Source organism: Saccostrea echinata, unplaced genomic scaffold (assembly GCF_033153115.1).
Source record: "Saccostrea echinata isolate AGI-Se365-2 ecotype Australia unplaced genomic scaffold, CSIRO_AGI_Sech_v1 ptg000060l, whole genome shotgun sequence".
Lineage (NCBI taxonomy): Eukaryota > Metazoa > Mollusca > Bivalvia > Ostreida > Ostreidae > Saccostrea > Saccostrea echinata.
The window spans coordinates 2,827,067-2,854,734 of NW_026889809.1; the positions used below are offsets into that span (position 1 = coordinate 2,827,067).

The 27,668-nt window shown below is 33.1% G+C and overlaps 1 protein-coding gene across 1 annotated transcript; it reads right to left on the minus strand.

Annotated features, from left to right (window-relative positions):
- Positions 1-2,882: 2,882 nt before the first annotated feature.
- On the minus strand, positions 2,883-15,640 carry LOC133175108 (alcohol dehydrogenase class-3-like). Its single transcript, XM_061310239.1, has 11 exons — positions 15,546-15,640; positions 10,292-10,393; positions 8,854-8,995; positions 7,540-7,627; positions 7,139-7,271; positions 6,969-7,055; positions 6,251-6,380; positions 4,421-4,551; positions 4,141-4,276; positions 3,595-3,733; positions 2,883-3,187 (listed from the first exon to the last, which is right to left on the minus strand). The coding sequence occupies exons 1-11, from the start codon at positions 15,564-15,566 to the stop codon at positions 3,163-3,165; spliced, it is 1,134 nt and encodes a 377-aa protein (XP_061166223.1). The 5' UTR covers positions 15,567-15,640; the 3' UTR covers positions 2,883-3,162.
- Positions 15,641-27,668: the final 12,028 nt, after the last annotated feature.

Sequence of the window (27,668 nt, forward strand, 5' to 3'; positions counted from 1 at the left end):
TCACACTCGTTCAAGCAGGAATTTCGTAAAAAAAAAAAAAGAAAAAAAAAAGACTTGCTTCTTGCAGTACAATATGCAGAAACTTTTTAGGTATAGAGTGCAGGACTTAGGGTCATTTTTCGAATATCCTGAATTTTGAAATTTTGAATTGTAGATATCAAGTCACTATAAAACTCCTGAAAGGTGTTTAATAATAGGTCGTTTTAAGTTTTATTCAAGGTGCGTGCAGTATCCACCCGTCCAGATGAGGAACTCGTTTCCGTAACAAATTTAAATCGAGTTGTTATTATAAGACATTAATTAAGTAATAAATATAGTGAAGTTTGAAAATGAGATTATTAAAATCTATACATTCCGTTATGATGTGGTTGTATTGAATTGGCTAGCATAGAATATTTCGGAAACATAAGATTCATGGGTAGTATCTCCTATTGTAATGAAAAAAAAAATATAAAAGAAGCTTAAGATTAGTAGTAAGATAGTACTAAATGGAATTGTTCATTGAAGGAAAGCTGCTCAAAGATACTTCACTCAAATAAATATTACAGACATCTAATTAAAAGTAATCTAATCTTACTTTCAAATTTCGTGCATGGAAATGAAAAAGTTACGTTAAAAAATACTAATTATTCAAATGAGGATCCAATTACAGCATATATACATAGCTTCGAGTAAACTTCCGTTTTCGTGACATTTTGAACTTGAATAAAGTAAAATAAATGTAAAAACAAATAGAAAGATCTTTTTAATTTTGGTTATCTAAACTTACCAAAAATACGCCATACAGTATATGGCTTTAAATTTTATGTTTGTATGAAATTTTATAACCGTACAAAAATATATGTCACTACCGTCCTTGTGTACATGATACGGAAATGACTGTAAAAGTTAACATTCATTTTGATTTTGATTTGTTTACTGCGCCATGTTCTATATTTTTACTTGATTAGTTAATATGAAAAGAAATTGATAGAACAACTCCAGTACAATAAAGATTCTTTTTAGAGCAGAAGGCTTGTTAGGAATCTACATATACAGGAGGTCGTGTAATTAAGGTTGTAAATATGATGCAACACACGTGTTAAATGACCATCGATATTTTATTACTGAATGTTGAACATTGTAATTAGATGATAAAATTCTCTAACGCCAACTAATTGCTGTAGGGATAACTAAAATAATTAATAAGTACCTTATAAGTTTGTTATGAAGTAAAATATACAAGGATTTTTGGTATAGCACTAATTTATTTAGTTAAAATTTTGGGAAGGGGGGGGTGTATGTACAGAAGTTAATTTTCAACAATATAAGTTTTGAAATTCTCGCCTAAAGATTTATATTAATGTTAATTATTGTTGTCTCAAACTAGATATTTTTTTTTCTCTTAAATGCAAAAGCATTCCTGGATTATACACGTAGTTATTAGAGTTATTTTTTTTGAGTGAGACAATTTTGTTGGTATGGTCTGTAAATAAATTGTGAATTATGAGCTCGATTAAATATCTGAAAGAAGGACATTTGCTAAAATTATCCACTTGAGAAATAATATTATGTCCTACTTGGTCAAAAATTCGTTGTTTGACAATGCATCCAGTTTTTTGCTTTATGTACCGGTACTTCAACACGCTCGCATAAAAAAAATTACGTTATAGCAATTCTGAATAATACAATTATTATGGACAACCATTTTCATTTCAAAACTTGGATATATACATTTTTGTTAAAGCAGGGAACAACGCGTAATTCTTAATATACACTTAATTTTTTTCTTCTATTTACCACTAAAATATGCATGTTACAAAAATCAAGATCTGTGTTTCTTCAGATGCATATTTTTTTTTAAATACAAATCAAGAAAATAAAGACAACAACTAGAAGTCTAAAATTCTCCATTAAAGATAATTAATATGTACTATGTTTTTTTTAGCTTTCACAGTTGTATACCCCCCAAAAAAATTATCGAGACTGGGAGATATTACAGTATAGATGCATTGATAATTCAATGTTGTACGTTTCAATTCAAATTTTCATTAATGAAAAGGTCACAACTAACAGTATTTTTTATGCTTAGAGGAGCGGAATTAATGTTTCCACATATGCGAACTTTTACTTATTATACTTGAAATAGTTTAAAAACGACTTTATTAGTAAACAAAAATAAATGAATAAATAAAAAATCAAATCAAAACACTTGTCTGCAAAAGCAATTCTACTAATCAACTAGTAAAACACATGAAAAATGTTAACAAATCACACAATAATTACACAGTTGCCGAATTAACACAAATGGGTGCCGAATTAACTAGATTCTGATGCCGAATTCACCAGATTCTGATGCCGAATTCACCAGGTGCCGAATTCACCTAGTGCCGAATTCACCAGGTGCCGAATTCACTTGTACCCGCTCTGTCAACCAGATATGACACATCCTGTAATTTTACATTTGAAGCAACAACACATATTTTATTCAATTTTTTTAAAGAATTGTTTAAGAACAAAAAAGAGAATTTGATTTTTAGAATGTCATAGTGATGACAGAGAAAGATGAGTTAACGCATCCCAATCATTTCAACATGAGAAAAGATGTACGGCTGGCGTGACGTTAAAATGACGTAGTGATGCTGCTCCAGGTCGATAGACTTTTGCAAGTTTATAATTTCACCTGGACTTATCTATCCTATTATTGAGAAATTTTGCACATTTGTTTTCTTTGTTCTTGATAAAATGTTAACGAATTTTCATGAATTTATAAATATCTTTCTTTCATGGAGTAAAAGTTAAATGTCTCAATGATTTCCAAACAGCCCTCGTATATATGTGATAAAACTGTAAAAGGATTGAAAAAACTTTCTCTCCTTGTACGTAAGTTAATGTCAACACTCCATAATTGCAGTACTTTATTATTTTCCTTCATCAGTTATACATTTTGTACAACTTATCATTATTATCATCATTTTATTTATCATTAGCATCATTGTATCAAGCGTGAATACATAATAATACTTTCGGATTAAACAGTTTTGCACCAAAACAAATTAACAAAATGTCAAATATACAATCAACCACCGGAATCACACGCAATTAAATCAGAGCTATTGTGCCTGGTTCTCTGCTCTGTCGGCGTTTGTGTCTGGTTCTCTTCACTGTGGGCATTTAAACTGTTCACAACTGAACAACAGCCCTTATGCTGCAATATAGAGAAATTAAAATTTGAAGCAAAAAATTGAACTATTCATCATTGCAATTATTTGGTTAAGAGCTATATTATTACTGGCTTTAAGGGGAATATGACTGGATATTAAAGTCAAATATACATATATTTCTTTCATGCTTTCATTTAGTTGGCTTTATCAAAAACAGTCAATTTTAACTGTTGGTAATTAAATTTAATTCTCATAAACACCAAAGAATTGTGACAGTGATAATGAAATATAATAAAACTGGTTTTTTATGATATTTTCTTTAGTCTGAATGTTCTAATCCAATTTTGTCCATGTACATATATTTCATATTTTTAGAAAAATACAATCTAGAGTAAATTTTGTATTAGATAAGTTATATTTTTTAATGGTGTAAAAAAACAGAAAAAGTTACCTTTTGCCAGCATGCATCAGGTCAAATGCTTCGTTAATCTTGTCCAGGCTAAGATTATGAGACACAAACTCATCCACCATTATCTTCTTGTTCATGTATCCCTCCACAAGCTTGGGAACACTGTCTCGGCTCTTCCAACCTATCAATAGGGAGTGGATAAATGTTAACAGTTGTCACAACAAACATTTCTAATAGAAACATTGGTAATACTATAGGCACTGTGGAATAAGATTTAACCCTTGAAAAACTATAAAGTATGTATATATCTTTATTTCCAAATGACACAAACAAATAAAATGCTGCACAGATCTCAGGAACTAATTAAATGATGGCTTAGTTTCCACTAACATGTTATAGAGACAAAAAAAACAAAACAAAGGAAGTGATTAAACATATAGAGTGACAATGGGAGAAACTTGTTAAGAGGGAAAACCTGGGGAATTGATAGTAAACACAATTACACCTGATTAAACTATACATCTTATTAGCATTCCAAGTGATAAGGCAAGCTCTTCATGGTGTGTGGGTCTGACGTCAGTATTTTACCTCCAAAAGCAGTTCCTTTCCAGACTCGGCCAGTGACTAGCTGGAATGGGCGGGTAGAGATCTCCTGACCGGCAGCAGCCACTCCAATTATAGTGGACACACCCCAGCCTTTATGACAGGACTCCAACGCTGCTCTCTATAACCGACATCAATAGAAAACAAAGAGACTTAACCTATAATGTTATAATACAGATCTTCATGACCCAAATGTTATTTTTATACTGATATAAATTTGAAGTTTGTGTATTAATGAGAAATCTCTTCTAATTCTGACACTGACCATACATGCGACATTTCCGATACACTCAAATGTGAAGTCCAGACCCCCATCTGTCATGCCAACTAGAACCTCCTGGATAGGTTTGTCATAATCCTTAGGATTTACCCCCTCTGTCAGCCCAAACTTCTTACCTGAAATCAGTGTATAAGATTAATTCATGGCAGAACCAAAACAATCAGTCAAAGACTTTATGTCAAGTAATGTTTAGGATTTAATTTTCACTTATTTTGTCTCTTGTAACCTAATCCCTGGTGTTTGAATTCATGCTAATATTAAGGTTTTTTTTCATTGCATTCATAATGATAATTTAAAATATATAACAAGAGGCCCAGGGGCCACATCGCTCACCTGAGCACTGTGGCTAGGAAAAGAGAGAAAATCAGTTTAGTATTGAAAAGCTTAAATGCATAAGTGGTCCCAACCTACCCCTAAAAGGGAGGGGGGTATGATTTTAACAAAATTAAATCTTCATTAACTAAGGATGCTTATATAATTTTTTGACTGTGACTTTTTTCTCTACAAGATTGAACTTTCATTGTGGCCCCACCCTACCCCTGGAGGTCATGATTTGAATAAACTTGAATCTACACTGTCTGAGGATGCTTCCATATAAATACGACAAACCGTGGCTTTGCTAATCTTCAGAAGATTTTTAAAGATTTTTCCAATATAGTCCTATGTAGAACTTTGATCGTTCATTGTGGCCCCACCCTACCCCCGTGGGTCATGATTTGAACAAACTTGAATCTACACCACCTGATGATGCTTCCATATAAATATGACCAATCATAGCTTTGCTGTTCTTGAGAAGAAGATTTTTGAAGATTTTCCCTACATATTCCTACGTAAAACTTTGATCGTCCATTGTGGCCCCACCCTACCCCTGGGGGTCATGATTTGAACAAACTTGAATCTACACCACCAGCAGATGCTTCCATATAAATATGATCAATCATAGCTTTGCTGTTCTTGAGAAGAAGATTTTTCCTATATATTCCTATGTAAAACTTTGATCGTCCATTGTGGCCCCATCCTACTCCTGGGGGTCATGATTTGAACAAACTTGAATCTACACTACCTGACAATAATTCCACATGAGTTTCATCTTTCTTGGCCCATTGGTTCTTGAGAAGATTTTTCAATAATGCCATTAATTTTTTGCTATTTCATAATTATCTCCCCTTGGAGGAGGGCGTGGCCCTTCACTTGAACAAACTTGAATCCCCTTAACCCAAGGATACTTTGTGCCAAGTTTGATTGAAATTGGCCCAGTAGTTCTGGAGAAGAAGATAAAGTGAAAAGTTTACGACAACAACGACGACGACAGACAACAGACAAATTTTGATCAGAAAAGCTCACCTGAGCCGAAGGCTCAGGTGAGCTAATAATTTCTTGAATTTGCATCTTTATAAAAACAAATATAAAATAAAACTTTAAGGACAGATGATACAAACAAAAATATGGATGCCTGGATTGGTATATATTTTTTGGCCTATTTTGGTTGTAAATGATAACAATAAATTTCTAAAATATTAAGAATTTGTAAACTTTCTATGTTGTTCAAAATTCAACCTTTCTGCAACCATCCTTATTAATCTATACAATTTTTTGTCACTTAAAATTCCATTATTGTGAAACTTTGAATGAAAAATTAAAATCTGTGTAGTTAAACTTATTCATTTTACTCATATAAATATAACTTAGGTTGTTATTTTCAGGATTTTTGATAAAAGGTTGTTTGTATCATCTGTCCTTAAAATACCCCAAGTTATTTTCCCCCAGTATTCTGTTACAGTTCTTTTTTACCAAACAGGAAACAGACATACCTACCTAATTCAAACTTATCTGGGTTGATGTCAATGCCTATTATTCTTGAAGCACCAGCTTCCCTACAACCCATAGCAACAGCCAGTCCTACTGCTCCAAGTCCCCAAATAGCACAGGTGGATCCAGGTTCTACCTGTTTAAATTAAACTAAGATAAATAGGTGGATCCAGGTTCTACCTGTATAAATCAAACTAAACTACACACATGGATCCAGCTTCTATCTGCATAAATCAAACTAAAACTATACAGGTGGATCCAGGTTCTGCCTGTATAAATCAAACTAAAATACACAAGTGGATCTACATTTCGCATGTTAAACAGAAAAATTTATTAACAACAGACCTCTTCAAAAAGTAAGAAAAATTTCAAGTCATAAAATAAACTACTGAGTCATTTTTCCAAAAAAAAAAATCTGTGATCAAAAGCACAAAACTATAGTGTGCAACCATCAAAGCCCTGTTTTTCATACACTATCTATCAAGTTACTATATGTCACCATATAATACTGAATCAGTACAGAGTTAAATTTGTCTTCAATACCATCATGAGTACAATACAAGGAGACTCTATCAAGACTACAGAATAATTTGTTTTCCTGGTATCAAACTTTAAATCTTCCATTTTTAAAAGGCAGGTTTTGAAAATAAAAACTTTGACACCACTTCTTTTTATTTGTGTAAATCAAAAGCATGTTTTAATCAATGAAACAATCTTCCCAAACCTTTGCTGTGTTAAGAGCAGCTCCATATCCAGTTGATATACCACAACCCAGCAGACACGCCTTGTCTAGAGGAGCAGACGGATTTATCTGTCAATCAAAACCAATATCAATGAGGATCACACAACCTGATGTCTTAAAATCACTCATGTGTAAAGATAAACCATTGTTACCTTGGTAACTGATATCTCTGCAACAACAGTGTACTGACTGAAGGTACTGCAACCCATAAAATGGAAGAGAGTCTTTCCCTTGCATTTAAAGCGAGAGGTTCCGTCCGGCATCACGCCTTTACCCTGGGTGGTCCTATTAAGAGGACAGCAAAATCTAGCATTTAAGTTCTCCAATAAATTTCCGCAATACACTGCCCTGACTACAACAGCATTGTCTTGATCTGAATACATTGAAGCCATTATTAATATAACAATATGTATCTATGGTGGAAAACAACTGATCAATTAAGAAAACAGAAACAATTTCAGAATTACACATTCCACCTTTACTACAAACTCAAAATGAACAACAGCAGAGTTCTGTAATTTAACATGAGAGTTTAGTATCCCTACATATTTACCTTATTTTGCCACATAGATTGGTCTTTGGTGACTTGCAGAACTTGCAGTCATTACACTGAGGAATGTATAAAGGTACCACGTGATCACCTAAAGACAACAGAAATTTACAAGTCAAAAAAATAGAAAACTCATAGAGGGCTTATATATAGAATTCTTATACGTCAATTCTTTGTAGAGTCTTTTAGCCTTGACTTTTGAGCAAGTGTCCAATGAATTTTCTGATTACCTGGTGAATGATAATAAAAAATGATTCTTTTTTTTCAAAAAGTTTTATCCTCTTATCATGTTCAGGCATGACATGAAAATTTAATTTTAGGTCAAAATATACCAATTACTTAAATAAGAAATAGCCATATCAAAAGTTTTGACTCTGACCTTGACCTACATTCAAAAGACGTCTTCTTCTAACATCTTTTATCTTTGTTGTAGTTTTTGTATCACAAGTCATTTACATAATGAACGAGTCATTGTTAAATCAAAAGATGTCCTTTTTGAAGCAATCCCCATTTACGTGTGCATATACTATTTATAAAGTCCACAGAAAACAAAAAGTTTTATTTATTGCCTTTTGATGCTTGGTTTTGAATAACTTTTTTTATTACAAATGAGTATTATTGTATGCTTATTTACTGGAAAAAAATGAATTATTTTTAAGTGTTAATGCAAAAATTATCCTTTTAGAAAACTTTGACCTGAACTGACCTGGTTTACTGAGATGACCCCTTCTCCAACACTTACTGACCTAGTTGTACTGAGGTGATCTATTTTCCTACACTTACTGACCTGGTTGTACTGAGGTAACCCCTTCTCCCACACTTACTGACCTAGTTGTACTGAGGTGACCCTTCTCCCAAACTTAATTACCTGGTAGTACTGAAGTGACCCCTTCTCTCACACTTACTGACCTGGTTGTACTGATGTGACCCCTTCTCCCACACTTACTGACCTGGTTGTACTGAGGTGACCCCTTCTAAAAAATAATTACCTGGTTGTACTGAGGTGACCCCTTCTCCCACACTTACTTACCTAGTTGTACTGAGGTGATCTCTTCTCCTACACATACTTACCTGGTTGTACTGAGCTGGCCGCCTTCTTCCACATTTACCTACCTTGTTATACTGAGAAGACTTCTTCTCCTATAATTAATGACCTGGTTGTACTGAGTTGACCCCTTCTCCCACATTTACTTACCTTGTTATACTGAAGTGACCCCTTCTCTTACACTTACTGACTGGTTGTACTGGGGTGACCCCTTCTCCCACATTAACTTACCTTGTTATACTGAAGTGACCCCTTCTCCTACACTTACTGACCTGGTTGTACTGAGGTGACCCCTTCTCCCACACTCTCTACAACTCCACCTCCTTCGTGTCCCAAGATAATAGGGAAAGCCCCCTCAGGGTCAAATCCATCCAGTAAATAGGCATCTGTATGGCACACTCCAGAGTGCAGAATCTATGGCAGAAAATATCTCTTAATATCTTACTTATGAAGCTCAAGAATATCTCAATTTCTTTTTCCATCTCTTTAAGGCTTAATTTCATACTGTTTTAAGCACTGTTTTATCTGATTTCAAGCAAAAAATGTTATTTGGAATTTTATGACAGTTTTTTTTTTTTTTTTTTTTTTTTTTTTTAGAAAATATCATTAACTATGATATTTCAAATACATGTAGGAAACGAAAACTGCTGAAATTCGCCATAAATCTAAACTCATTTAAAATCTGTCTTTAGTTAACAGGGTTGTCCCTTAGACCCGAGGGCCGGGGAATTTCCCTGCCTATTATGATACAATCCCCCAGTTATTCTTGTATGCCCCCCTCAATTCCCTCTTAAGAGAGGACCCCAGACCCCCTTCTACTTTTTTAATGTCCCCTGCTATTTCAAATCTTAGGGACAACCCTGGTTAAGCTATGGTATTTCCTTAAGTTAAGCTATGGTGTTCCCTTTAGTTAAGCTATGATGTTCCCTTTAGTTAAGCTATGTTGTTCCCTTTAGTTAAGCTATGATGTTCCCTTAAGCTATGATGTTCCCTTTAGGTAAGCTATGTTGTTCCCTTAAGCTAAGCTATGGTGTTCCCTTTAGTTAAGCTATGTTGTTCCCTTTAGTTAAGCTATGGTGTTCCCTTAAGTTAATCTATGGTGTTCCCTTTAGTTAAGCTATGTTGTTCCCTCAAGTTAAGCTATGTTGTTCCCTTCAGGTAAGCTATGGTGTTCCCTTTAGTTAATCTATGGTGTTCCCTTTAGTTAAACTATGTTGTTCCCTTTAGTTAAGCTATGTTGTTCCCTTCAGGTGAGCTATGGTGTTCCCTTTAGTTAATCTATGGTGTTCCCTTTAGTTAAGCTATGTTGTTCACTTTAGTTAAGCTATGTTGTTCCCTTTAGGTAAGCTATGTTGTTCACTCAAGTTAACTATGTTGTTCTCTTTAGGTAAGCTATGTTGTTCCCTCAAGTTAAGCTATGTTGTTCCCTTTAGGTAAGCTATGTTGTTCCCTTTAGGTAAGCTATGTTGTTCCCTTTAGTTAAGCTTTGGTGTTCCCTCCAGGTAAGCTATGTTGTTCCCTTTAGTTAAGCTATATTGTTCCCTTTAGGTAAGCTATGTTGTTCCCTTTAGTTAAGCTTTGTTGTTCCCTTTAGTTAAGCTTTGGTGTTCCCTCCAGGTAAGCTATGTTGTTCCTTTTAGTTAAGCTATGGTGTTTCTTTTAGTTAATCTATGGTGTTCCCTTTAGTTAAGCTATATTCCCTTTAGTTACCTTTATTCGGACCTCTCCAGCCTTTGGTGGCTCCACTTCCACCCTTTCTATGACGAGGGGCTTCTTGGCCTCCCACGCCACAGCAGCTTGACATGTTATTACCTGTTAAACAATGAAGTGTTCAAATTATTTCTTTTTTTCATTTAAAATAAAAAAAAAAAAAAAATAACGAAACTAATTAAATTTCAAATGTTTGATGTCAAAATGATGTCAAAATGAAACTCATATCCTTATACCCCCTCCTCACCCCTTTTTACAGAACATTTTCACAGATAGTATGGACTTTGGGTGTTGCTGATGAATAATGGATTATGTAAGCCAGGGTTCGACATTCACGCTTGTCACTTCGTCATTTCCATCCCGGGATGATTTTTGACGACCTGATTTTTCAGTCTGGCTTGCCCAAATGACGACCTGGGACGAGTTGGGAATATTCAATAATGATGTTTAATATTATATAAATAGTGCACGTTTTTGAGGGTAACAGTTGAAATTGACACTCCAAGGAAACCATTGTCAACCGACACGTCAGCTTCTATTTTTCTCAATAAGAAAGCTTCGGAAAAGATTTACCAACCTCGTTATTGTTTGTTTGCTACTCAAAAAGTCCTTTATCATCTAAAGTTTGCACTCGCAAGGATGTTTCGTCTGTCATTTGTTGTTTTCAAGTGAGCTACATTGGACGCAAGCTTTTATTGATGTCGTTTATTCGGCTTCTTTCAAACGCACAACCGACATTTTGAGAATTCTACGGTGAACCGTACGCGCATGAAATAAATGCATGTGACATTTTCGTAATGTTACCCGTTGTCAAGTGTGTTGCTAACGCTGAGGGTAACACTACGGATTGTTAAATGCGTCTAAACCAATCAGATTTTAGTATTTAACATGAAAGTATAATAATTTAAAATAAACTTGATAAGACCTTAAAAACATTGTTTCCTGTAACCTGACCAACCCATTCAAATTACAGCCGTGTGGATTTTTTTTTCTGCCAAATCTGTGTTCTATTAATCAGCTGATGCAATTTTTACCAAAAGTCTTAAATTGAGTTTTATTTGAGATATAAAATATGGCAACCTAGTCAACAATCACCTTAAATATACAGAGTAATAATCATCATTGTAACATCTAGCATTTCCCCCACAACTTTCTGATGTTCGTTTTCTGCTGCTAGCCAGCCATGCTGGGTGTCCACTGTAATATCACACCTGGTTAATTCAGTCCAGGGATATTTGACACTATTTATTTAGGCCTTTATGGTAAGTGAAAATGAATGTTTTAGACTAGAAACTTTATTATGTGTCAATATGTGAGTACATTGATACATTAACAAAAAAAAAAAAATCTCGACCTACCAGGGATCGGCGTTAACAGTTGTCCGATTGCCCGGGACAAGTAAATTCTCAGTTCGGGCAAGTGAAACTGTCGAAGTACTTGTCCGATTGGGCAAGTGAATTTTTTTCCTACAAATGTATATATCATTTAGTTTTCATTAATTTGTAAATAAACAATACATTGAACATTTGATTTCCGCCAGGTACCTGACTGATATTGTTTTTGCATTCGGAATTCCTTGGTAGCGTTTCTAGATTATACCGTCCATTTAAAAATAGGTTTCATTTTTCTGTTTTCTTTCGTGGTAAAATACACTAAAACCTCCAACAACTTTGTTACCTACTTCGTACTTATTTAGGTTATTTATTCACACACTTACAAATAAGTAACATGATATATCCTGATCAAATGTACGTTTCCTAGCAACTATCTTCTTTTAGCGTTGCTTAACAGATATCTCTGAAAATTACAATTAACAAAAGGATCCTACCAAAAATAATTTTTAAAAATGTGATTTTTATTAAAAGGAAATGGAGGATTGTTGCTGCATGGCAGTGTGTGTTAAAAGGTTAAATTGACAAGGACAGTGGTATACATTTAATTACAAACGCATATCATAAGTGTTTTTTGATCACATTTTTTTCTTAGCATAACATAATTTTCTTTCCTAATTTTGGGCAACCAAGTTTTGCATTCGGACAAGTCAAAGTTTGAGATCACTTGCCTGAAAGGCAAGTGAATCTGAAAGTTAATGTCTATCCCTGCCTACCAATCGTTGATTTATTTGGAATATTACAGGAATCAAAAATAAATTTTTTAAAGCCTAATTTAATAGCATTCTGATTCTGCTTATAATATTTGTTATTTATTTTCTTTGTTTGATAAATTGCTGGAAGACATCTTTTGACATTCCGAAAATGTCTGGTTTATATTTTATATAACAAAAGCACAACTTCTGTTATCTTATCAAATTTTAAACAATTGCACATTTTTGTTTCATTTGATATTTTGTTCGGGCAACCTGAAATTAATTTGGGCAACCTGCGATCATTCCCATGGTTTCCCAAATGGTGAAACCAAATTTTGACGAGTGTCGAACCCTGTAAGCCAAACTAACTATTTGTACAATATATATATATACATATATATATTCAATATCAAATTCAGTATATTTACCTGACTTCTCCTATGCCAACACTTGCTCTGAGAAACAATATTTAACAAACACTACAGTAACTACAGTCTGACAGGTCAGTGTAAATAATTTCATAATATACAGGTCCAGTCCACAGACTATTTCTACCTACGTAGCTACTTATAGCTACCTAGGTATTTAAACCTACTCCAGGTAGCTATTTTTACCTACTTTTTGCTTTATTTGCATTTTGTGGCCAAACACAGGAACGGCACAATATGATGAGCACAAAATTTCTAAATACAGTCACACTGATGATGAACACAACAAAAATTTTGGCAAAAAATGATTACTTTCTCACTTAACAATTTCGCATAAAAAACTACATCCATTTTCATTTTGGGTAGCTAAGTATGAAATGAATTCAGACTAAAATGACCCACAAATCTGTATCAATTTTAAAACTTATCTTCAAGAATTCTTATATGAAATGTTTTGGGGTGATTTTTAATGCATTTCCTCTCCAATCTCCACCTTCAAAAAAGTTTTCAAATTAACACCCCAAATTTTTCCATGCAAGTGCACAAGATGATAAACAACAAGTTTGACATGTTCTAAAGATGCACCATAATTATTATTTAATCTTAATTTCAAAGAGAGGTAAAATTAGGTAGAAGTGGCTACTTCAAATAGCTTTATATACCTAGGTAGCTATTAATAGCTATGTAGGTAGAAATAGTAGTTGGACCTGATATAGGCATGTCAGAGCCTAGATAGAATGTTCTATCGTTAAAATGATATTGTCCTACGGACCCGGTTTAACGATAGAATTTGTTCCGTGTATTGGCAATGTTGCAAAATTATAAACACAGGCGATAACTCAAACTCTCTGCATTTTCTATGAACAACCCAGCAATGATTTTTTTTGTTTTTTGAACCATCACCCCCTCCTTTTGAATTGGGAAAAATTAGCGACATTTTCCTCAAATTGGGAAAAATCATTTATAGTAAATTAGAATGCTAAAAAATACATAAAATAATCAAACTAAGTAACAACAACAGTTTTTGTTTGATTTTAACTTTGAATTTGATTTAAATTCATATTAAAATAATCATTTAAAAAATTAACATCAATATTTTATTGAATGTGAACATGGCTTATATTAGTCACACCTTGTAGCTTCTATTTTCTTGGAATTGCTTTGTATAATTTCATAAAAAAAAACAAACCAGCATTTAGACTCATAATCTAGTAAACAGTCTTATATTGATAATCAAGTTTTCAGTCTTCAATGTTTGTTTTTTCCTGATTTTAGCGAAACCCTATGTTTTGTCCATTTCCTGTTATTAGCCTGACCCTCTATGTAATAATGGCGGTCAATGTCAACATGCAACATGACTTGTATCTGGGAACTATTTACCAATTCATTTAGGATATTATATGCTACTTATCTGCTTCTATGAATATCTGCATTGTTTTCCACATTCATTAAAAAAATTGGCTGCATTATAATGCATGGATATGGAGAATAAAATTAAGGAATAAAAACGTATTTACTCTGTCAGCAAATTTAGCGACTTTTGTTCTAAATTTAAATATAATTTCTGTTCGTTTGAAATTGGGAAAAATATACTAATAATTGGGAAAAAACAGCTAATTTTTGTGAGGGGAAACAGCCGAATATCGGTGGCATTTTGACCCAAAAAAACACTGCCCAGAGAGTTCTGAATGTCAACAAGTTGTTAAATTTGAAGTGAGAAAAAAAAAACGTTGAGAAGATGAGTTGAATTTTCGTATTTAGGCCAAAAAAAATAATAGTCTTGTTTCCTGCTACCTGACCTACCCTATTTTTTTGCACCCGACCCTAAAGTTTTTTTTAAGTTTGGAAGAAAAAAAATTGGGAATTTCCCGAATTTCACCGTTCTGTCACTGTAATCGTTTTCCATGTTAACACAAAACAAACATTTCATGAAATTCTTGTTTTAAATATGGACTTTCATAAAATACCACTTGAGTTGTGTATAAAAAGACATGAAATTTAATTTTGCAAGACAAGATTGACCTGTGACATGTTTAATTTTATCTTGTATTAGTTCATATCCAAAAAATGTTGTCGGAAAAAAAAATATATAAAATAAAATAATTTTCCTACCTACCTACCCTATTTTTTCCAGGCTGGTAGCAGGAAACAAGACTATTATTTTTTTTGGTCTTATATGGATTATTTTTTAGGTTAAAAGGCATATACAATCTCAAAAAGGTTTGTTATTATTAATTTGGTAGTTATTTTCAGTTTAACTCCTTTTGTATTCTTCAAAATCATTTCAGAGTGGATCCACTCCGATTTGCTACATTGCAAGTATATAGGACGTATTCTAACTGTGGTGAGGGCTTGTCCCAAGACACAGATTATTCTAACTAGTCAGGGCCTAGTGAGGGTCCAAGCTATTTGCTATAACTGTCCTAGTGTTAATGTGCAATTCATGTTTTGTTTTATTTTCAAGACGAAAGTTCTTGTTGACAAAATGTGACAGCGCTACTATTGCTTGCCAATAAGTCATTTTCGATAATTCAGAATTGCCCAATATTGTCGGGATCGAGATACGTCCTGAAAGGCGAAATTATCATCTTGACTTAAGCACTTTTTTGCATTCAAAACATATATGTGAAATGCAATGGTTAAATAAATCAACATGCTGTTGCTAAAATAAATGGCATTTAAATCATCTGCTGACATCAACCGCTTTCCTTAAAATGCCAATATCTATACTTCCACCCACCTTGCCGGCTGTGTCCGCCATCTTAGAAGTCAGGAGATAGTGTGTCGTGTGCAAATCTGAACCCGAGAAAAAAATGTGTTATATGCAGATCTATGCGTGGATATCAGATCATTAAACATTTTGATGAACAATTAATTAAGAACCCTCTCTTCACTGCACACTAAAGAGTTCTGATTCTGTGGTATTCTCCTGCAGTTAGAGTAATCTGCCCCTAGAATCAAAGAAATCGAAAGTGTAAACATGGTTAAATATTCAATTTGTAATCAACACGCTAAGTTAAATTAAGGTATGTCACTCGAGAAATTAGATAAATCAATGATTTTTGAGAAGTATACTTTAGATAAGTACTCATATAAATTGCAAAGAAAATTAAGAGTCAATGTGCATATCTTACCAAGCAACGGTACAATAACCAGTCTAGAAGAACTCCAAAAACGGCGTGAACTCCGAAAACGAAGTTTTTGGCTCCATCATGCATTGCGGCAAAATGGCGACCGATTTAAACAAACGATGAATTGTCGTTCCCTTTCTCCAAACATACGGTTGCATAATGGCTGTATTTAGTATATTGTGATTATTTTTTGTTGAACAGGCTCGGATCCAGCAATTTTTTCCAGGGGGGGGGGGGGTGTTCCACCACAGTCAAAAAAAAATTCCAACCCAGAAATTTCTTTGACAAGCCAAAAAAAAAAAATTAAAATTCCCTTTCCAAACATGTTAATCCTAGAAAATTTAAAAAAAAAAAAGTTTTTCAAAAGTAGGTCAAACTCCTAAGTCAAGGTCAAAGGGTCAAAGTGGTTGGTATCCAAAGGAAGGTCTTTCACAAGGATTACATATGTGAAGTATGAAAGCCCTAGCATCAATCATTCAAAAGTTATGGCCAAGGTTAAAGTTTTTCAAAAGTAGGTCAAACTCCTATATCAAGGTCAAAGGGTCAAAGTGGTTGGTATCCAAAGAAAGTTCTTGTCACAAGGATTACATACGTGAAGTATGAAAGCCCTAGCTACAACTGTTCAAAAGTTATGGCGAAGGTTAAAGTTTTTCAAAAGTAGGTCAAACTCCAAGGTCAAAAGGTCAAAGTTGTTGGTATCCAAAGGAAGGCCTTGTCACAAAGAATACACATGTGAAGTTTGAAAACCCAAACACCAACTGTTCAGAAGTTATGGCCAAGGTTAAAGTCTCATAAAATTTTGCAAAAGTGGGTCAAACTCCAAGGTCAAGGTCAAATATGATTGTACCCAAAGAAAGGTCTTGTCACAAGGAATACACAAGTGAAATATGAAAGTCATAGCTCCAACCAATCAAAAGTTATGGATTAAAAGTATAAGATGGATGTTGAAATCTCGCATTAAGCAATTGAGGGGCAATATAAAAACCATCTATCCTTCTGTCTTCACTAATTCAGAAGTGAAAAAAGAATTAGAGAGATTACACGATCAGTAGGTACTGGTCCCAACTGACAAAGCAGGTAACAACTTCTTCTTTGTTTCTAAGGCTCATTATTTTAATTGTATCTTAGAACAGCTGGGATTCAATTCTGTAAGTGGTAAATCAACTTATACCCATAGCGCCCTTTCTAAGGAGAAAATTCTTCAAAATCATATGTCAGTTTAAAATATTTCTAATATTCCTAACAATCAAATTGAATTTGAATTACCATACTTATACTGGATTCCTTAACTATAGCTACATACAAAGATACATAGCGGGTTACTAGCAGTGAAGGAGAAACTTCAGGAGTACTGTACAACAAAATATTCGAGAAGTGGTGTAAATCAGATGCGGATACTCAGAAATTCCAAGGAACTTTGAGAAAATTTGAAATCACAAAATTTTACCAAAATCAATAAGATCAAAACGTACGACTTTTCAACACTTTATAAAACCAATCCTCACGATAAATTAAAGTTCAGGCTTTTTGACATCATAAACAGCTGCCGTTTCAAATAAAATGAAACTCATAAATTTACTTATTTTGTCATTGGTCATTTGCAAAATTATTTTGTTAAAAACATTCTGATTGTAAACACAAATACTCCGAAGATGATATTAAAAAGATGCTTGAGTTTCTGATTGACAATATCTATGTAGCGTTTGGAGATCAAGTTTTCTAACAATCTGGAATTGTCGGAATTGTCTGCAATCTGTCAGAATTCCCATGGATACCAATTAAGCCCTTTTATTAGCAGACCTATTTTTCTATTCATATGAAGGAAAATTTATTCAAAAACTTCTACACGAGAAGAAGAGAACACTTGATGTGGCCTTCAACTCGACATTTAGGTATATCGACGACGTATTGTCAATTAACAATGGTTATTTCCATTCTTATGTCGACTCGATATATCCCTGTGAACTTGAAATAAAAGATACCACAGAGTCTGACACATCTGTTTCATATTTGGATATTTTACTAGAAAAAGACGTCAATGTTAACCTACCAACAAAGCTTCATGATAAACGTGATGACTTCAACTTTTCTATCGTTAACTTTCCTTATTTATGTAGCAATTAATATACCCTTATCAACTCTATATGAGGTTTATGTCTCCCAGTTGATTCGATGCGCACGAGTATGCTCTAAATGAACAATTGCTAAAACAAGGCAAACTATTGACAAACAAGTTGATGAAAAGAACATCAACAGTCTCGTTTAGAGTCAACATTTCGCAAGTTCTATGGTCGATACAATGACCTTGTAAGCAAATACAATCTATCAGTCGAAGCTGACTGACGTTTTTCATACCAACTGTTAAGCCATTATTTACACACTAAATTGTCTAAGGATTTTTCTGTTTGCCTGATCATAACTAGGAGCATACGGCGGGTGTGACCGGTCCACAGGGGATGCTTACTCCTCCATGGTACCTGATCACACCTCCCGATCTGTATTGTTTCAATGGACTTTTGAGCTTGATACTGTTCGTTATCTCCATTTTTCATACGAAGCCTCCAATATAAGTGGGCTCCCCCACGAAAAATAAGAATTTGAGTATTGTTGTCCTTTTTTATGTCAGAATAAAACCCTCCTCTCCAACAAATCGAGTTCATTATTAAGCTTGGCAAGTAATTGTTAATTCGTATTTTTTTTTTTTTTTTTTTTTGGTCAAGACGAGAAAATTGCTGTCCTCTTTTTAAGCCGCTATGGTCACTCAGATGACCTATATCTGTATGACCTGTACGTCTACCGTAAATTTTTTAACATTTTCTGAAATGGTTGAACCAATTTCGGATAAAGCATTTTTGGATAAAAGGGTGGGCTAAGTCTATCATAGACTTATGATAAATGTGATTACCTTCATTTTTTTCATCGTCAATTTCCCTTACTTATGTAGCAATATACCCAGACCACCTGCATATGGGGTTTACGCACGTCTCTCAGTTGATTCGATACGCCAGAGCATGCTCTACGTATGAACAATTTCTAAAACGAGGTAAGTTATTGACAAACAAGTTGATGAAACAAGAATATCAACAGTCTCGTTTAAAGTCATCATTTCGTAAGTTCTATGGTCGATACAATGACCTTGTCAGCAAATATATACATTCCATCATTAAGTCAAATGCTGACTGACTTGTTAGGCCATTATCTACACAGGATTGAGTACTTATTTTAATCAGGCTAACAATTTGCCTCCTAGATGTCTGTGAGTAATGAAAGAGAAAAGATGTACACGTAATGTACTTTCAATAATTATATGACCCACCCTGGGGTCTGAACCATCGTTATGAGGCAAATAACGCTGCAATTTATGTAGAGGACTAGGTGTTAATTATAACCATGCAAACAGTTTGTCCTCTACATATCTACTAGTAAAGGAGATTTTCAAAACTCAAGTATCTTTTTAGTATCAACTTCAGAGTACTTGTGTGTACAATCAGAATGTTTTTTAATAAAACAATTTTGCAAATGACCAATGACAAGGTAAGTACATTTACGAGTTCCATTGTTATTGAAAAAGCAGCTGTTAATAATGTCAAAAAGCTTGGACTTTAATTTATCGTTAGGAATGGTTGTATAAAGTGTTGAAAAGTCGCACGTTTTGATGTTATTGATTTTGTTGAAATTTTGTGATTTCAAATTTTCTAAAAGTTCCTTGGAATTTCTGAGTATCCACATCTGATTTACACCTCTTCTCAAATATATTGTTATACAGTACTCCTGAGGTTTCTCCTTCACTGCTAATGAGGAGTAAAGAAACAGACTTGGTAGAATATATACTGGAACCCGCTATGTATCTTTGTATGTAGCTATAGTTAAGGAATCCAATGGTAATTCAAATTCAATTTGTTTTTTTTTGGGGGGGGGGGATATTAAAAATATTTTAAACTGACATATGATTTTGAAGAATATCCTCCTTAGAAAAGGAGCTATGGGTATAAGTTGAATTACCGCTTGCAGAATAAAATCCAGTTCATCTAAAATACATTTAATATAATGAACCTTACAAACAAAGACAATGTTGTTACCTGCTTTGTCAGCTGGGACCATTACATATTGATCGTGTAGTCTCTCTAATTCTTTTTCCACTTCTGAAATATTGAAGATAGGATAGATATAGGAAAAGGAGAAAGAAGGGTTTGGATCAGAATATATTTATAGTCTATAAAAAGACAGTCAATATCATCAGTTCCAGTAACTGTCAGCGTGTGTCAGTACGAATAGTATAACAATTGAGTTGTTGTTCAAAACTGTACAATTTGACATCTATTTATAGAACTTGTTTTGTTTTAAATTTCAAGTCACGAAGTACATTAACCAGGATACATCCATCGAACTTATCACTTTACCACTTTGTTTGGTCACTTGAAGGTCTCTCATCGAACTTATCACTTTACCACTTTGTTTGCTCACTTGAAGGTCTCTCATCGAACTTATCACTTTACCACTTTGTTTGGTCACTTGAAGGTCTCTCATCTCGAACCATGCTTATTTATTTATTTTTTTATTTTTTGTTACACTACATTATTTTTGTGTATTTGATATATAGAGAACGAGTTTCAATAAATCCATACATTAAATTATTGCATTTATTAGTCTGAAATATATTTTGTTATTCTAGTCGTAAGTACAAATGGGCCTCCGATTTTAAGAGTTATTCTCTGTAAGGATATGCACTTTTATACAGCGGTTGAAACAATTCTGATCACAGATTTCCTCCAAATTTTGTATAACATAAACGCTTTCTTCAAGAAATAATTTTAAGAAATTTTGGATCGATGTCATACCGTTGGAAAGCCATGATTGATTATGCTTCGTTCACCTTTTTGACAATTTCGAAGTCTAACTGCATATTCTTGCGACAAAGCGGAACTATTATCTTTACTGAAACGTGATGTTTAAGAATTCATGTTTCATATTCACCAAAAAGTTCCATAAGGAATAAATTTGTATATCCAGTTTGTGGTGTTAATATTTTCTCACATTGGGAATGTTTTCTCAAATCTTTTAAACATTAAATTTACAGATGATAATATATTCAATGATAGAAAATGTACGTTAAGACTTGTTGAAGGTTAAATAATGATAACAATTACAGGTACATCTATGCTATAAAATGGTCCACCCCAAAAGCCCAAGAACAGAAAGATATATATATACATACATATATATATATATATATATATATATATATATATATATATATATATATATATATATATATATATATATATATATATATATATATATATATATATATATATATATATATATATATATATATAGTTTAAACATACTTTATTGAATAAATTCAATTAGGATAAGGAAACAGGCAAAGCCAATATAAACTCTCTCTTTAATAGGACAAGACAAAGACAAGTAGTGATGCTTGTACATGATAATAAAATATACTAATAATCAATGATAAAGGTTCACATTCAACTACCACTTATCAGTATTTTAAAAAAAAAAATCAGGAAATATAAGAAAAAAATATATCAAGATGGTAACCCCCTAAATTATTTACTAATTGTTCCAGCCTTAATATGAATACTATAGTATTGAAAATTTACATGTAGTAAATATTTAGCCTTTAATATTACAGTGAATATACTTAGTTTAATCTCTTTGTAGATTTAATAAATTCATGTAAACATATGAAAAGAAATTCACAGTTTGTTTGATAAGTATACTGATATTTTCCCCTTAACAGAGTGTCGAGTTCAAATGAAACAGCAATGTCATCTAATTTATTTACCAATATATTTCTTTCAACCGTGTATGATGGACATTTTGGTAAGAGAGTGTTCAGAATCTTCAATATAAATCCACACTTTTCACATGATTGAACATGTGATAAAATATGGGTTTTTTAATGTTCATTAAGATTGCTGGCAAATACATGATGTGTTTTTGTCTTTTATATATAATGTGAAAATTAATCCTATATATTCACCGTTTTAATTTGAAAATTGGTTTTAATAATGATAGTACCACTTTTATGAAAATAAATATACCTAACAATGTATCATTTGATAATTTAAATTTAAAAGGTGAAAATAAGTAATGCATGATAAATAAATATGGAAAGTGAGAGAGTAAATTGCGTGAAATGTAAATCACTGCACAAGGAAAAGACACACAGTAAACAAGGCAATAAATAATGATAAGTTATAAAGATGGTCCTATATAGAAGACTGGTATGAAAATTACACAATTGACGACAAAAACATACGCTTATATACATGTATGTTCATAAGGTTTCAATAATGTCTAGACTTGCATACCTTAACTTTAATGTACACTAACTAGATACGCATTTATTTACTTACAGTGTATTTCGTTTTAAAGGTGCATAGACACAGATTTGAAGTTCATATTTTCTCAAATTTTCTGTATAATATCAGATATGATCGTCATGATCGGGAAATAACGGAAAAATCCGTCGACAATTCAGTAGGTAAATAATAGCTTAACATAGCTTAATTAGTATGAAAAACGTCAGTTAGCAAATAACTTAATGATAGACTGTATTTGCTGACAAGGTCATTGTATCGACCATAGAACTTACGAAATGATGACTTTAAACGAGACCTTTGATATTCTTGTTTCATCAACTTGTTTGTCAATAACTTACCTCGTTTTAGAAATTGTTCATACGCAGAACATGCTCTTGCGTATCGAATCAACTGAGAGATATAAAACCCATATGCAGGTGATAAGGGTATATTGCTGCATAAGTAAGAGAATTTGACAATTGAAAAGTCAATCATCACGTTTATCATAAAGCTTTGTTGTAGGAGAGATTACCATTAACGTCTTTTTCTAGTAAAATATCCAAATGTGAAACAGATGTGTCAGACTCTTTGGTACCTTTTATTTCAAACTCACAGGGATATATCGTGTTGACATATAAATGGAAATTACTATTGTTGATTGATAATACGTCGTCGATATATCTAAATGTCGAGTTGAAGGCCACCGCAAGAGATTTCTTTTTCCCATTTACTAAATTGTGAATAAATTCTGTTTTATATGAATACAAAAATAGGTCTGCTAACAACGGGGTGCAATTGGTACCCATCGAAATTCCAACAGATTGTTGGAAGACTTGGTCTCCAAAAACCACATAGGTATTGTCAATCAGAAACTCAAGCATCTTTTTAGTATCAACTTCAGAGTACTTGTGTGTATAATCAAAATGTTTTTTAACAAAATAATTTTGCCAATGACCAATGACAAGATAAGTACATTTACGAGTTCCATTTTACTTGAAAAAGCAGCTCTCAATGATGTCAAAGAGCCTGTATAGGAAAGGGAGAAAGAAGGGTTTGGATTAGAATATATTTATAGTCTATAAAAAGACAGTCAATATCATCAGTTCCAGTAACTGTCAGCGTGTGTCAGTACGAATAGTATAACAATTGAGTTGTTGTTCAAAACTGTACAATTTGACATCTATTTATAGAACTTGTTTTGTTTTAAATTTCAAGTCACGAAGTACATTAACCAGGATATATCCATCGAACTTATCACTTTACTTATCACTTTACTTACCACTTTACCACTTTGTTTGGTCACTTGAAGGTCTCTCATCGAACTTATCACTTTACCACTTTGTTTGCTCACTTGAAGGTCTCTCATCGAACTTATCACTTTACCACTTTGTTTGCTCACTTGAAGGTTTCTCATCGAACTTATCACTTTACCACTTTGTTTGCTCACTTGAAGGTCTCTCATCGAACTTATCACTTTACCACTTTGTTTGCTCACTTGAAGGTCTCTCATCGAACTTATCACTTTACCACTTTGTTTGCTCACTTGAAGGTCTCTCATCTCAAACCATGCTTATTTTTGTTACAATACATTATTTTTATTTGTATTTGATAGATAGAGAACGAGTTTCAAAAAATCCATACATTAAATTATTGCATTTATTAGTCTGAAATGTATTTTTTAAGAGTTATTCTCTGTAAAGATACGCACTTTGATATAGGGGTTGTAACAATTGTGATCACAGATTTCCTCCAAACTTTGTATATCATAAATGTTTTCTTCAAGAAATAATTTTAAGAAATTTTGGATCGATGTCACTGCTTTGGAAACCCATGATTGATTATGCTTCGTTCACCTCTTTTGACAATTTCGAAGTCTAACTGCATATTCTTGCAACAAAGTGGAAGTATTCTCTTTCCTGAAACGTGATGTTTAAGAATTCATGTTTCATATTCACCAAAAAGTCCGTAAGGAATACATGAGTGTATATCCAGTTTGTGGTGTTAATATTTTTTCACATTGTGAATGTTTTCTCAAATCTTTTAAACATTAAATTTACAGATGATGATATATTCAAATGATAGAAAATGTACGTTAAGACTTGTTGAAGGTTTATAATTATAACAATGACGGGTACATCGTTGGGTGCACACCAAAGGCCAAAGAACAGAAACATATATATTTAGTTTAAACATACTTTATTGGATAAATTCAATTAGGATTGGGAAAAGGCAAAGCCTGTATAAACTCTCTCCTTGTATAATAGGTCAAGACAAAAACTAGGAGTGATGCTTGTACATGATAACAAAATATACAAACGGTTTACAATCAACTATCACTCATCAGTATTATTGAAAAAAATATCAATATGATGACCCTCTAGATAATTTACTAACTATTCCATACATGTACTTTCGTATTGAAAATTTACATGGAGTAAATATTTAGCATTTAATATTACAGTGTATATACTTAGTTTAATCTCTTAGTAGATTTAATAAATTCATGTATACATATGAAAAAAATTCACAGTTTATTTGATAAGCATAGGCATCGGAACCGGGGGGGGGGGGGGGGGGGTAAGCCCCCCCCCCACTTTTTTTGCAAAGATAGACATAATGAAGGCTTTGAATATTGGGGCGATCTAAACCCCCCACCCCCACCCACACACACGAAATAGGATTTTTGGACAATTTTTATTTATTTATTTATTTTTTTTTTGCTTGTCAAGTTTTATTTTCAGGTTTGAAATTTTTTTCTCTTTCAATTAGCCACCCCCCCCCCCACTTTCAATTTGCTTCCGACGCCTATGATAAGTGTACTGATATTTCCCCCTCAACAGACTGTCGAGTTCAAATGAAACGCCAATGTCATTTAATTTATTTACCAATATATTTCTTTCAACCGTGTATGATGAATATTTTGGTAAGATAACAGACTCCTCAATATAAATCCACACTTTTCACATGATTGAACATCTGATAAAATATGGGGTTTTTAATGTGCATTAAGATTGCTCGCATTGATTCGCAACTAAGAATGTGAAATATTTTCTTTTCTATCACCAAAATTAAAGTATCTACATGGTTAAATGCTTTAGTTAATAAACATATATATCTATACATTAATACATTGCTACAGTGTATATGCATGGATCATTGTCACCTCGACTGTTTATAGTGGTTAAACTGAAATACATGATGTGTTTGTGTCTTTTATATATACATGTAATGTGAAAATTATTCCTATATACTCACCGTTTTAATTTGAAAATTGGTTTTAATAATTATAGTACCACTTTTATGAGAATAAATATACCTAACAATGTATCATTTAATAATTTAAATTCAAAAGATGAAAATAAGAATGCACGTTAAATAAATATGGACAGTGCGAGAGAAAATTGCATGAAATGTAAATCATTGCACAAGGATCAGATACACAGTTAGCAGGGCGATAAATAATGACATCTTAAAAAAGATGCGTATGAAAATTACACAATGACGACAAAAGCATATGCTTATATATGTTCAGTAGGTTTCAATAATCTGTAAAAAAAAAAAAAAAAAAAAAAAAAAAAAAAAAAAAAAAAAATTGCATACCTTAACTTTAATGTACACTAACTAAATCCGGTAACTAAAATAGGGTGAAAATAGCGGAGGGGGGGGGGGGGAGACTGCCAATAGGGTACATCATTTGTACGGAAAACTTCTACTGTCTTCAAAATAGGACCTTTTTTTGCAGATCAATTGTACATATATCAAAGATGGCATAGTACTTGGATTTTGATTTTTTAGTAATTCATGATAGAATACAAGATTTTTGACTCATATGCTAAATATGTCGATAAGGTACATAGATATTGCTGGGATGTCGCCTCCTACAGTTTTCAGAATAGAGAGTTTTTATTGTGTGAGAAATACCACTACTGTTCACACAAAAGAAAATCCGGTTTGTTGTCACATTGACAACTTTCCCCTTGTTATTGATTGAAAAAGAATTGCCATTTTAAGTTTGACGTAAAATGTTACAGTATAAGCCTCACCTTTTAAAAGCTTACAGGAATAAGCATGACCTAGACATGTTTAATGACAGCTTGTAATGAAATATGGTGATAACGAACAGTAATCAATCTCAAAAGCCTATTGAAACAATACAAATCGGGAGCAGAGCAAACACGAACTTCTTAAAACATCAGAGGTGGGATCAGGTGCCATGGAAGAGTAAGCATCCCGTATCGATCGGTCACACCCGCCGTGTGCTCCTTGTCATGATCGGGCAAACGGAAAAATCTACAGACAATTCAGTGTGTAAATAATGGCGTAACAATTAGTATGCAAAACGCCAAATCAGCATTCGATTTAATGATAGATTGTATTTACTGGCAAGGTCATTGTATCGACCATAGAACTTGCGAAATGTTGACTTTAAACCAGACTGTTGATATCCTTGTTTCATCAACTTGTTTATCAAAAGCTTGCTTCGTTTTAGAAATTGTTCATACATAGAGCATGCTCTTGCGTATCGAAGCAACTGGGAGACAAAAACTCCATATGCCGGTGATAAGGGTATATTGCTACATAAGTAAGGGAAGTTGACGATTGAGAAATTGAAGTCATCACATTTATCATAAAACTTTGTTATTAGGTTATACCATTAAAGTCTTTTTCTAGTAAAATATCCAAATATGAAACAGATGTGTCAGACTCTGTGATATCTTTTATTTCAAGTTCACTGCGATAAATCGAGTAACTATTGTTAATAATAATACGTCGTCGATATATCTAAATGTCTAGCTGAAGGCCACAGCAAGGGTTTTTTATTTCTGTCATATAGAAGTTTTTGAATAAATTTTGCTTCATATGAATACAAAAATAGGTATGCTAACAAGGGGGCTCAATTGGTACCCATGGATATTCCAACAGAATGTTAAAAGACCTGATCTCCAAAAACTCCTCTCCTCCTTAAACCTTAGAATAAGTACCTTTTAAGTTACGGTCCTTCTGGTCTGTAGTAATGTGTATTTCAGTAAAGAAGAATGCTTGGTACACATGTCTGTCTTTTATTTCTGAGACAAATCCTAGTGATTTTGTTAATTACAAACACGAAAGAAACATTGCAGATAAAGTATATGTTATCATCCCCTGGTCTGTAAATTCGACAGCGACAAATACTATGGGTTTTTTTTATCTTTAAGCCACAAATATAGTGTCTCTGTAAACAAAGGTACATAACGGGTTCCACTAAATGTTCTACCAAGTCTCTTTTTTTTACTCCTCACTAATATATTTACAGCAGTGAAGGAGAAACTTCAGGAGTACTGTCCAACAGTATATACGAGAAGCGGTGTAAATCAGATGTGGATACTTAAAAACTCCAAGGAACTTTTAGAAAATTTGAAATCA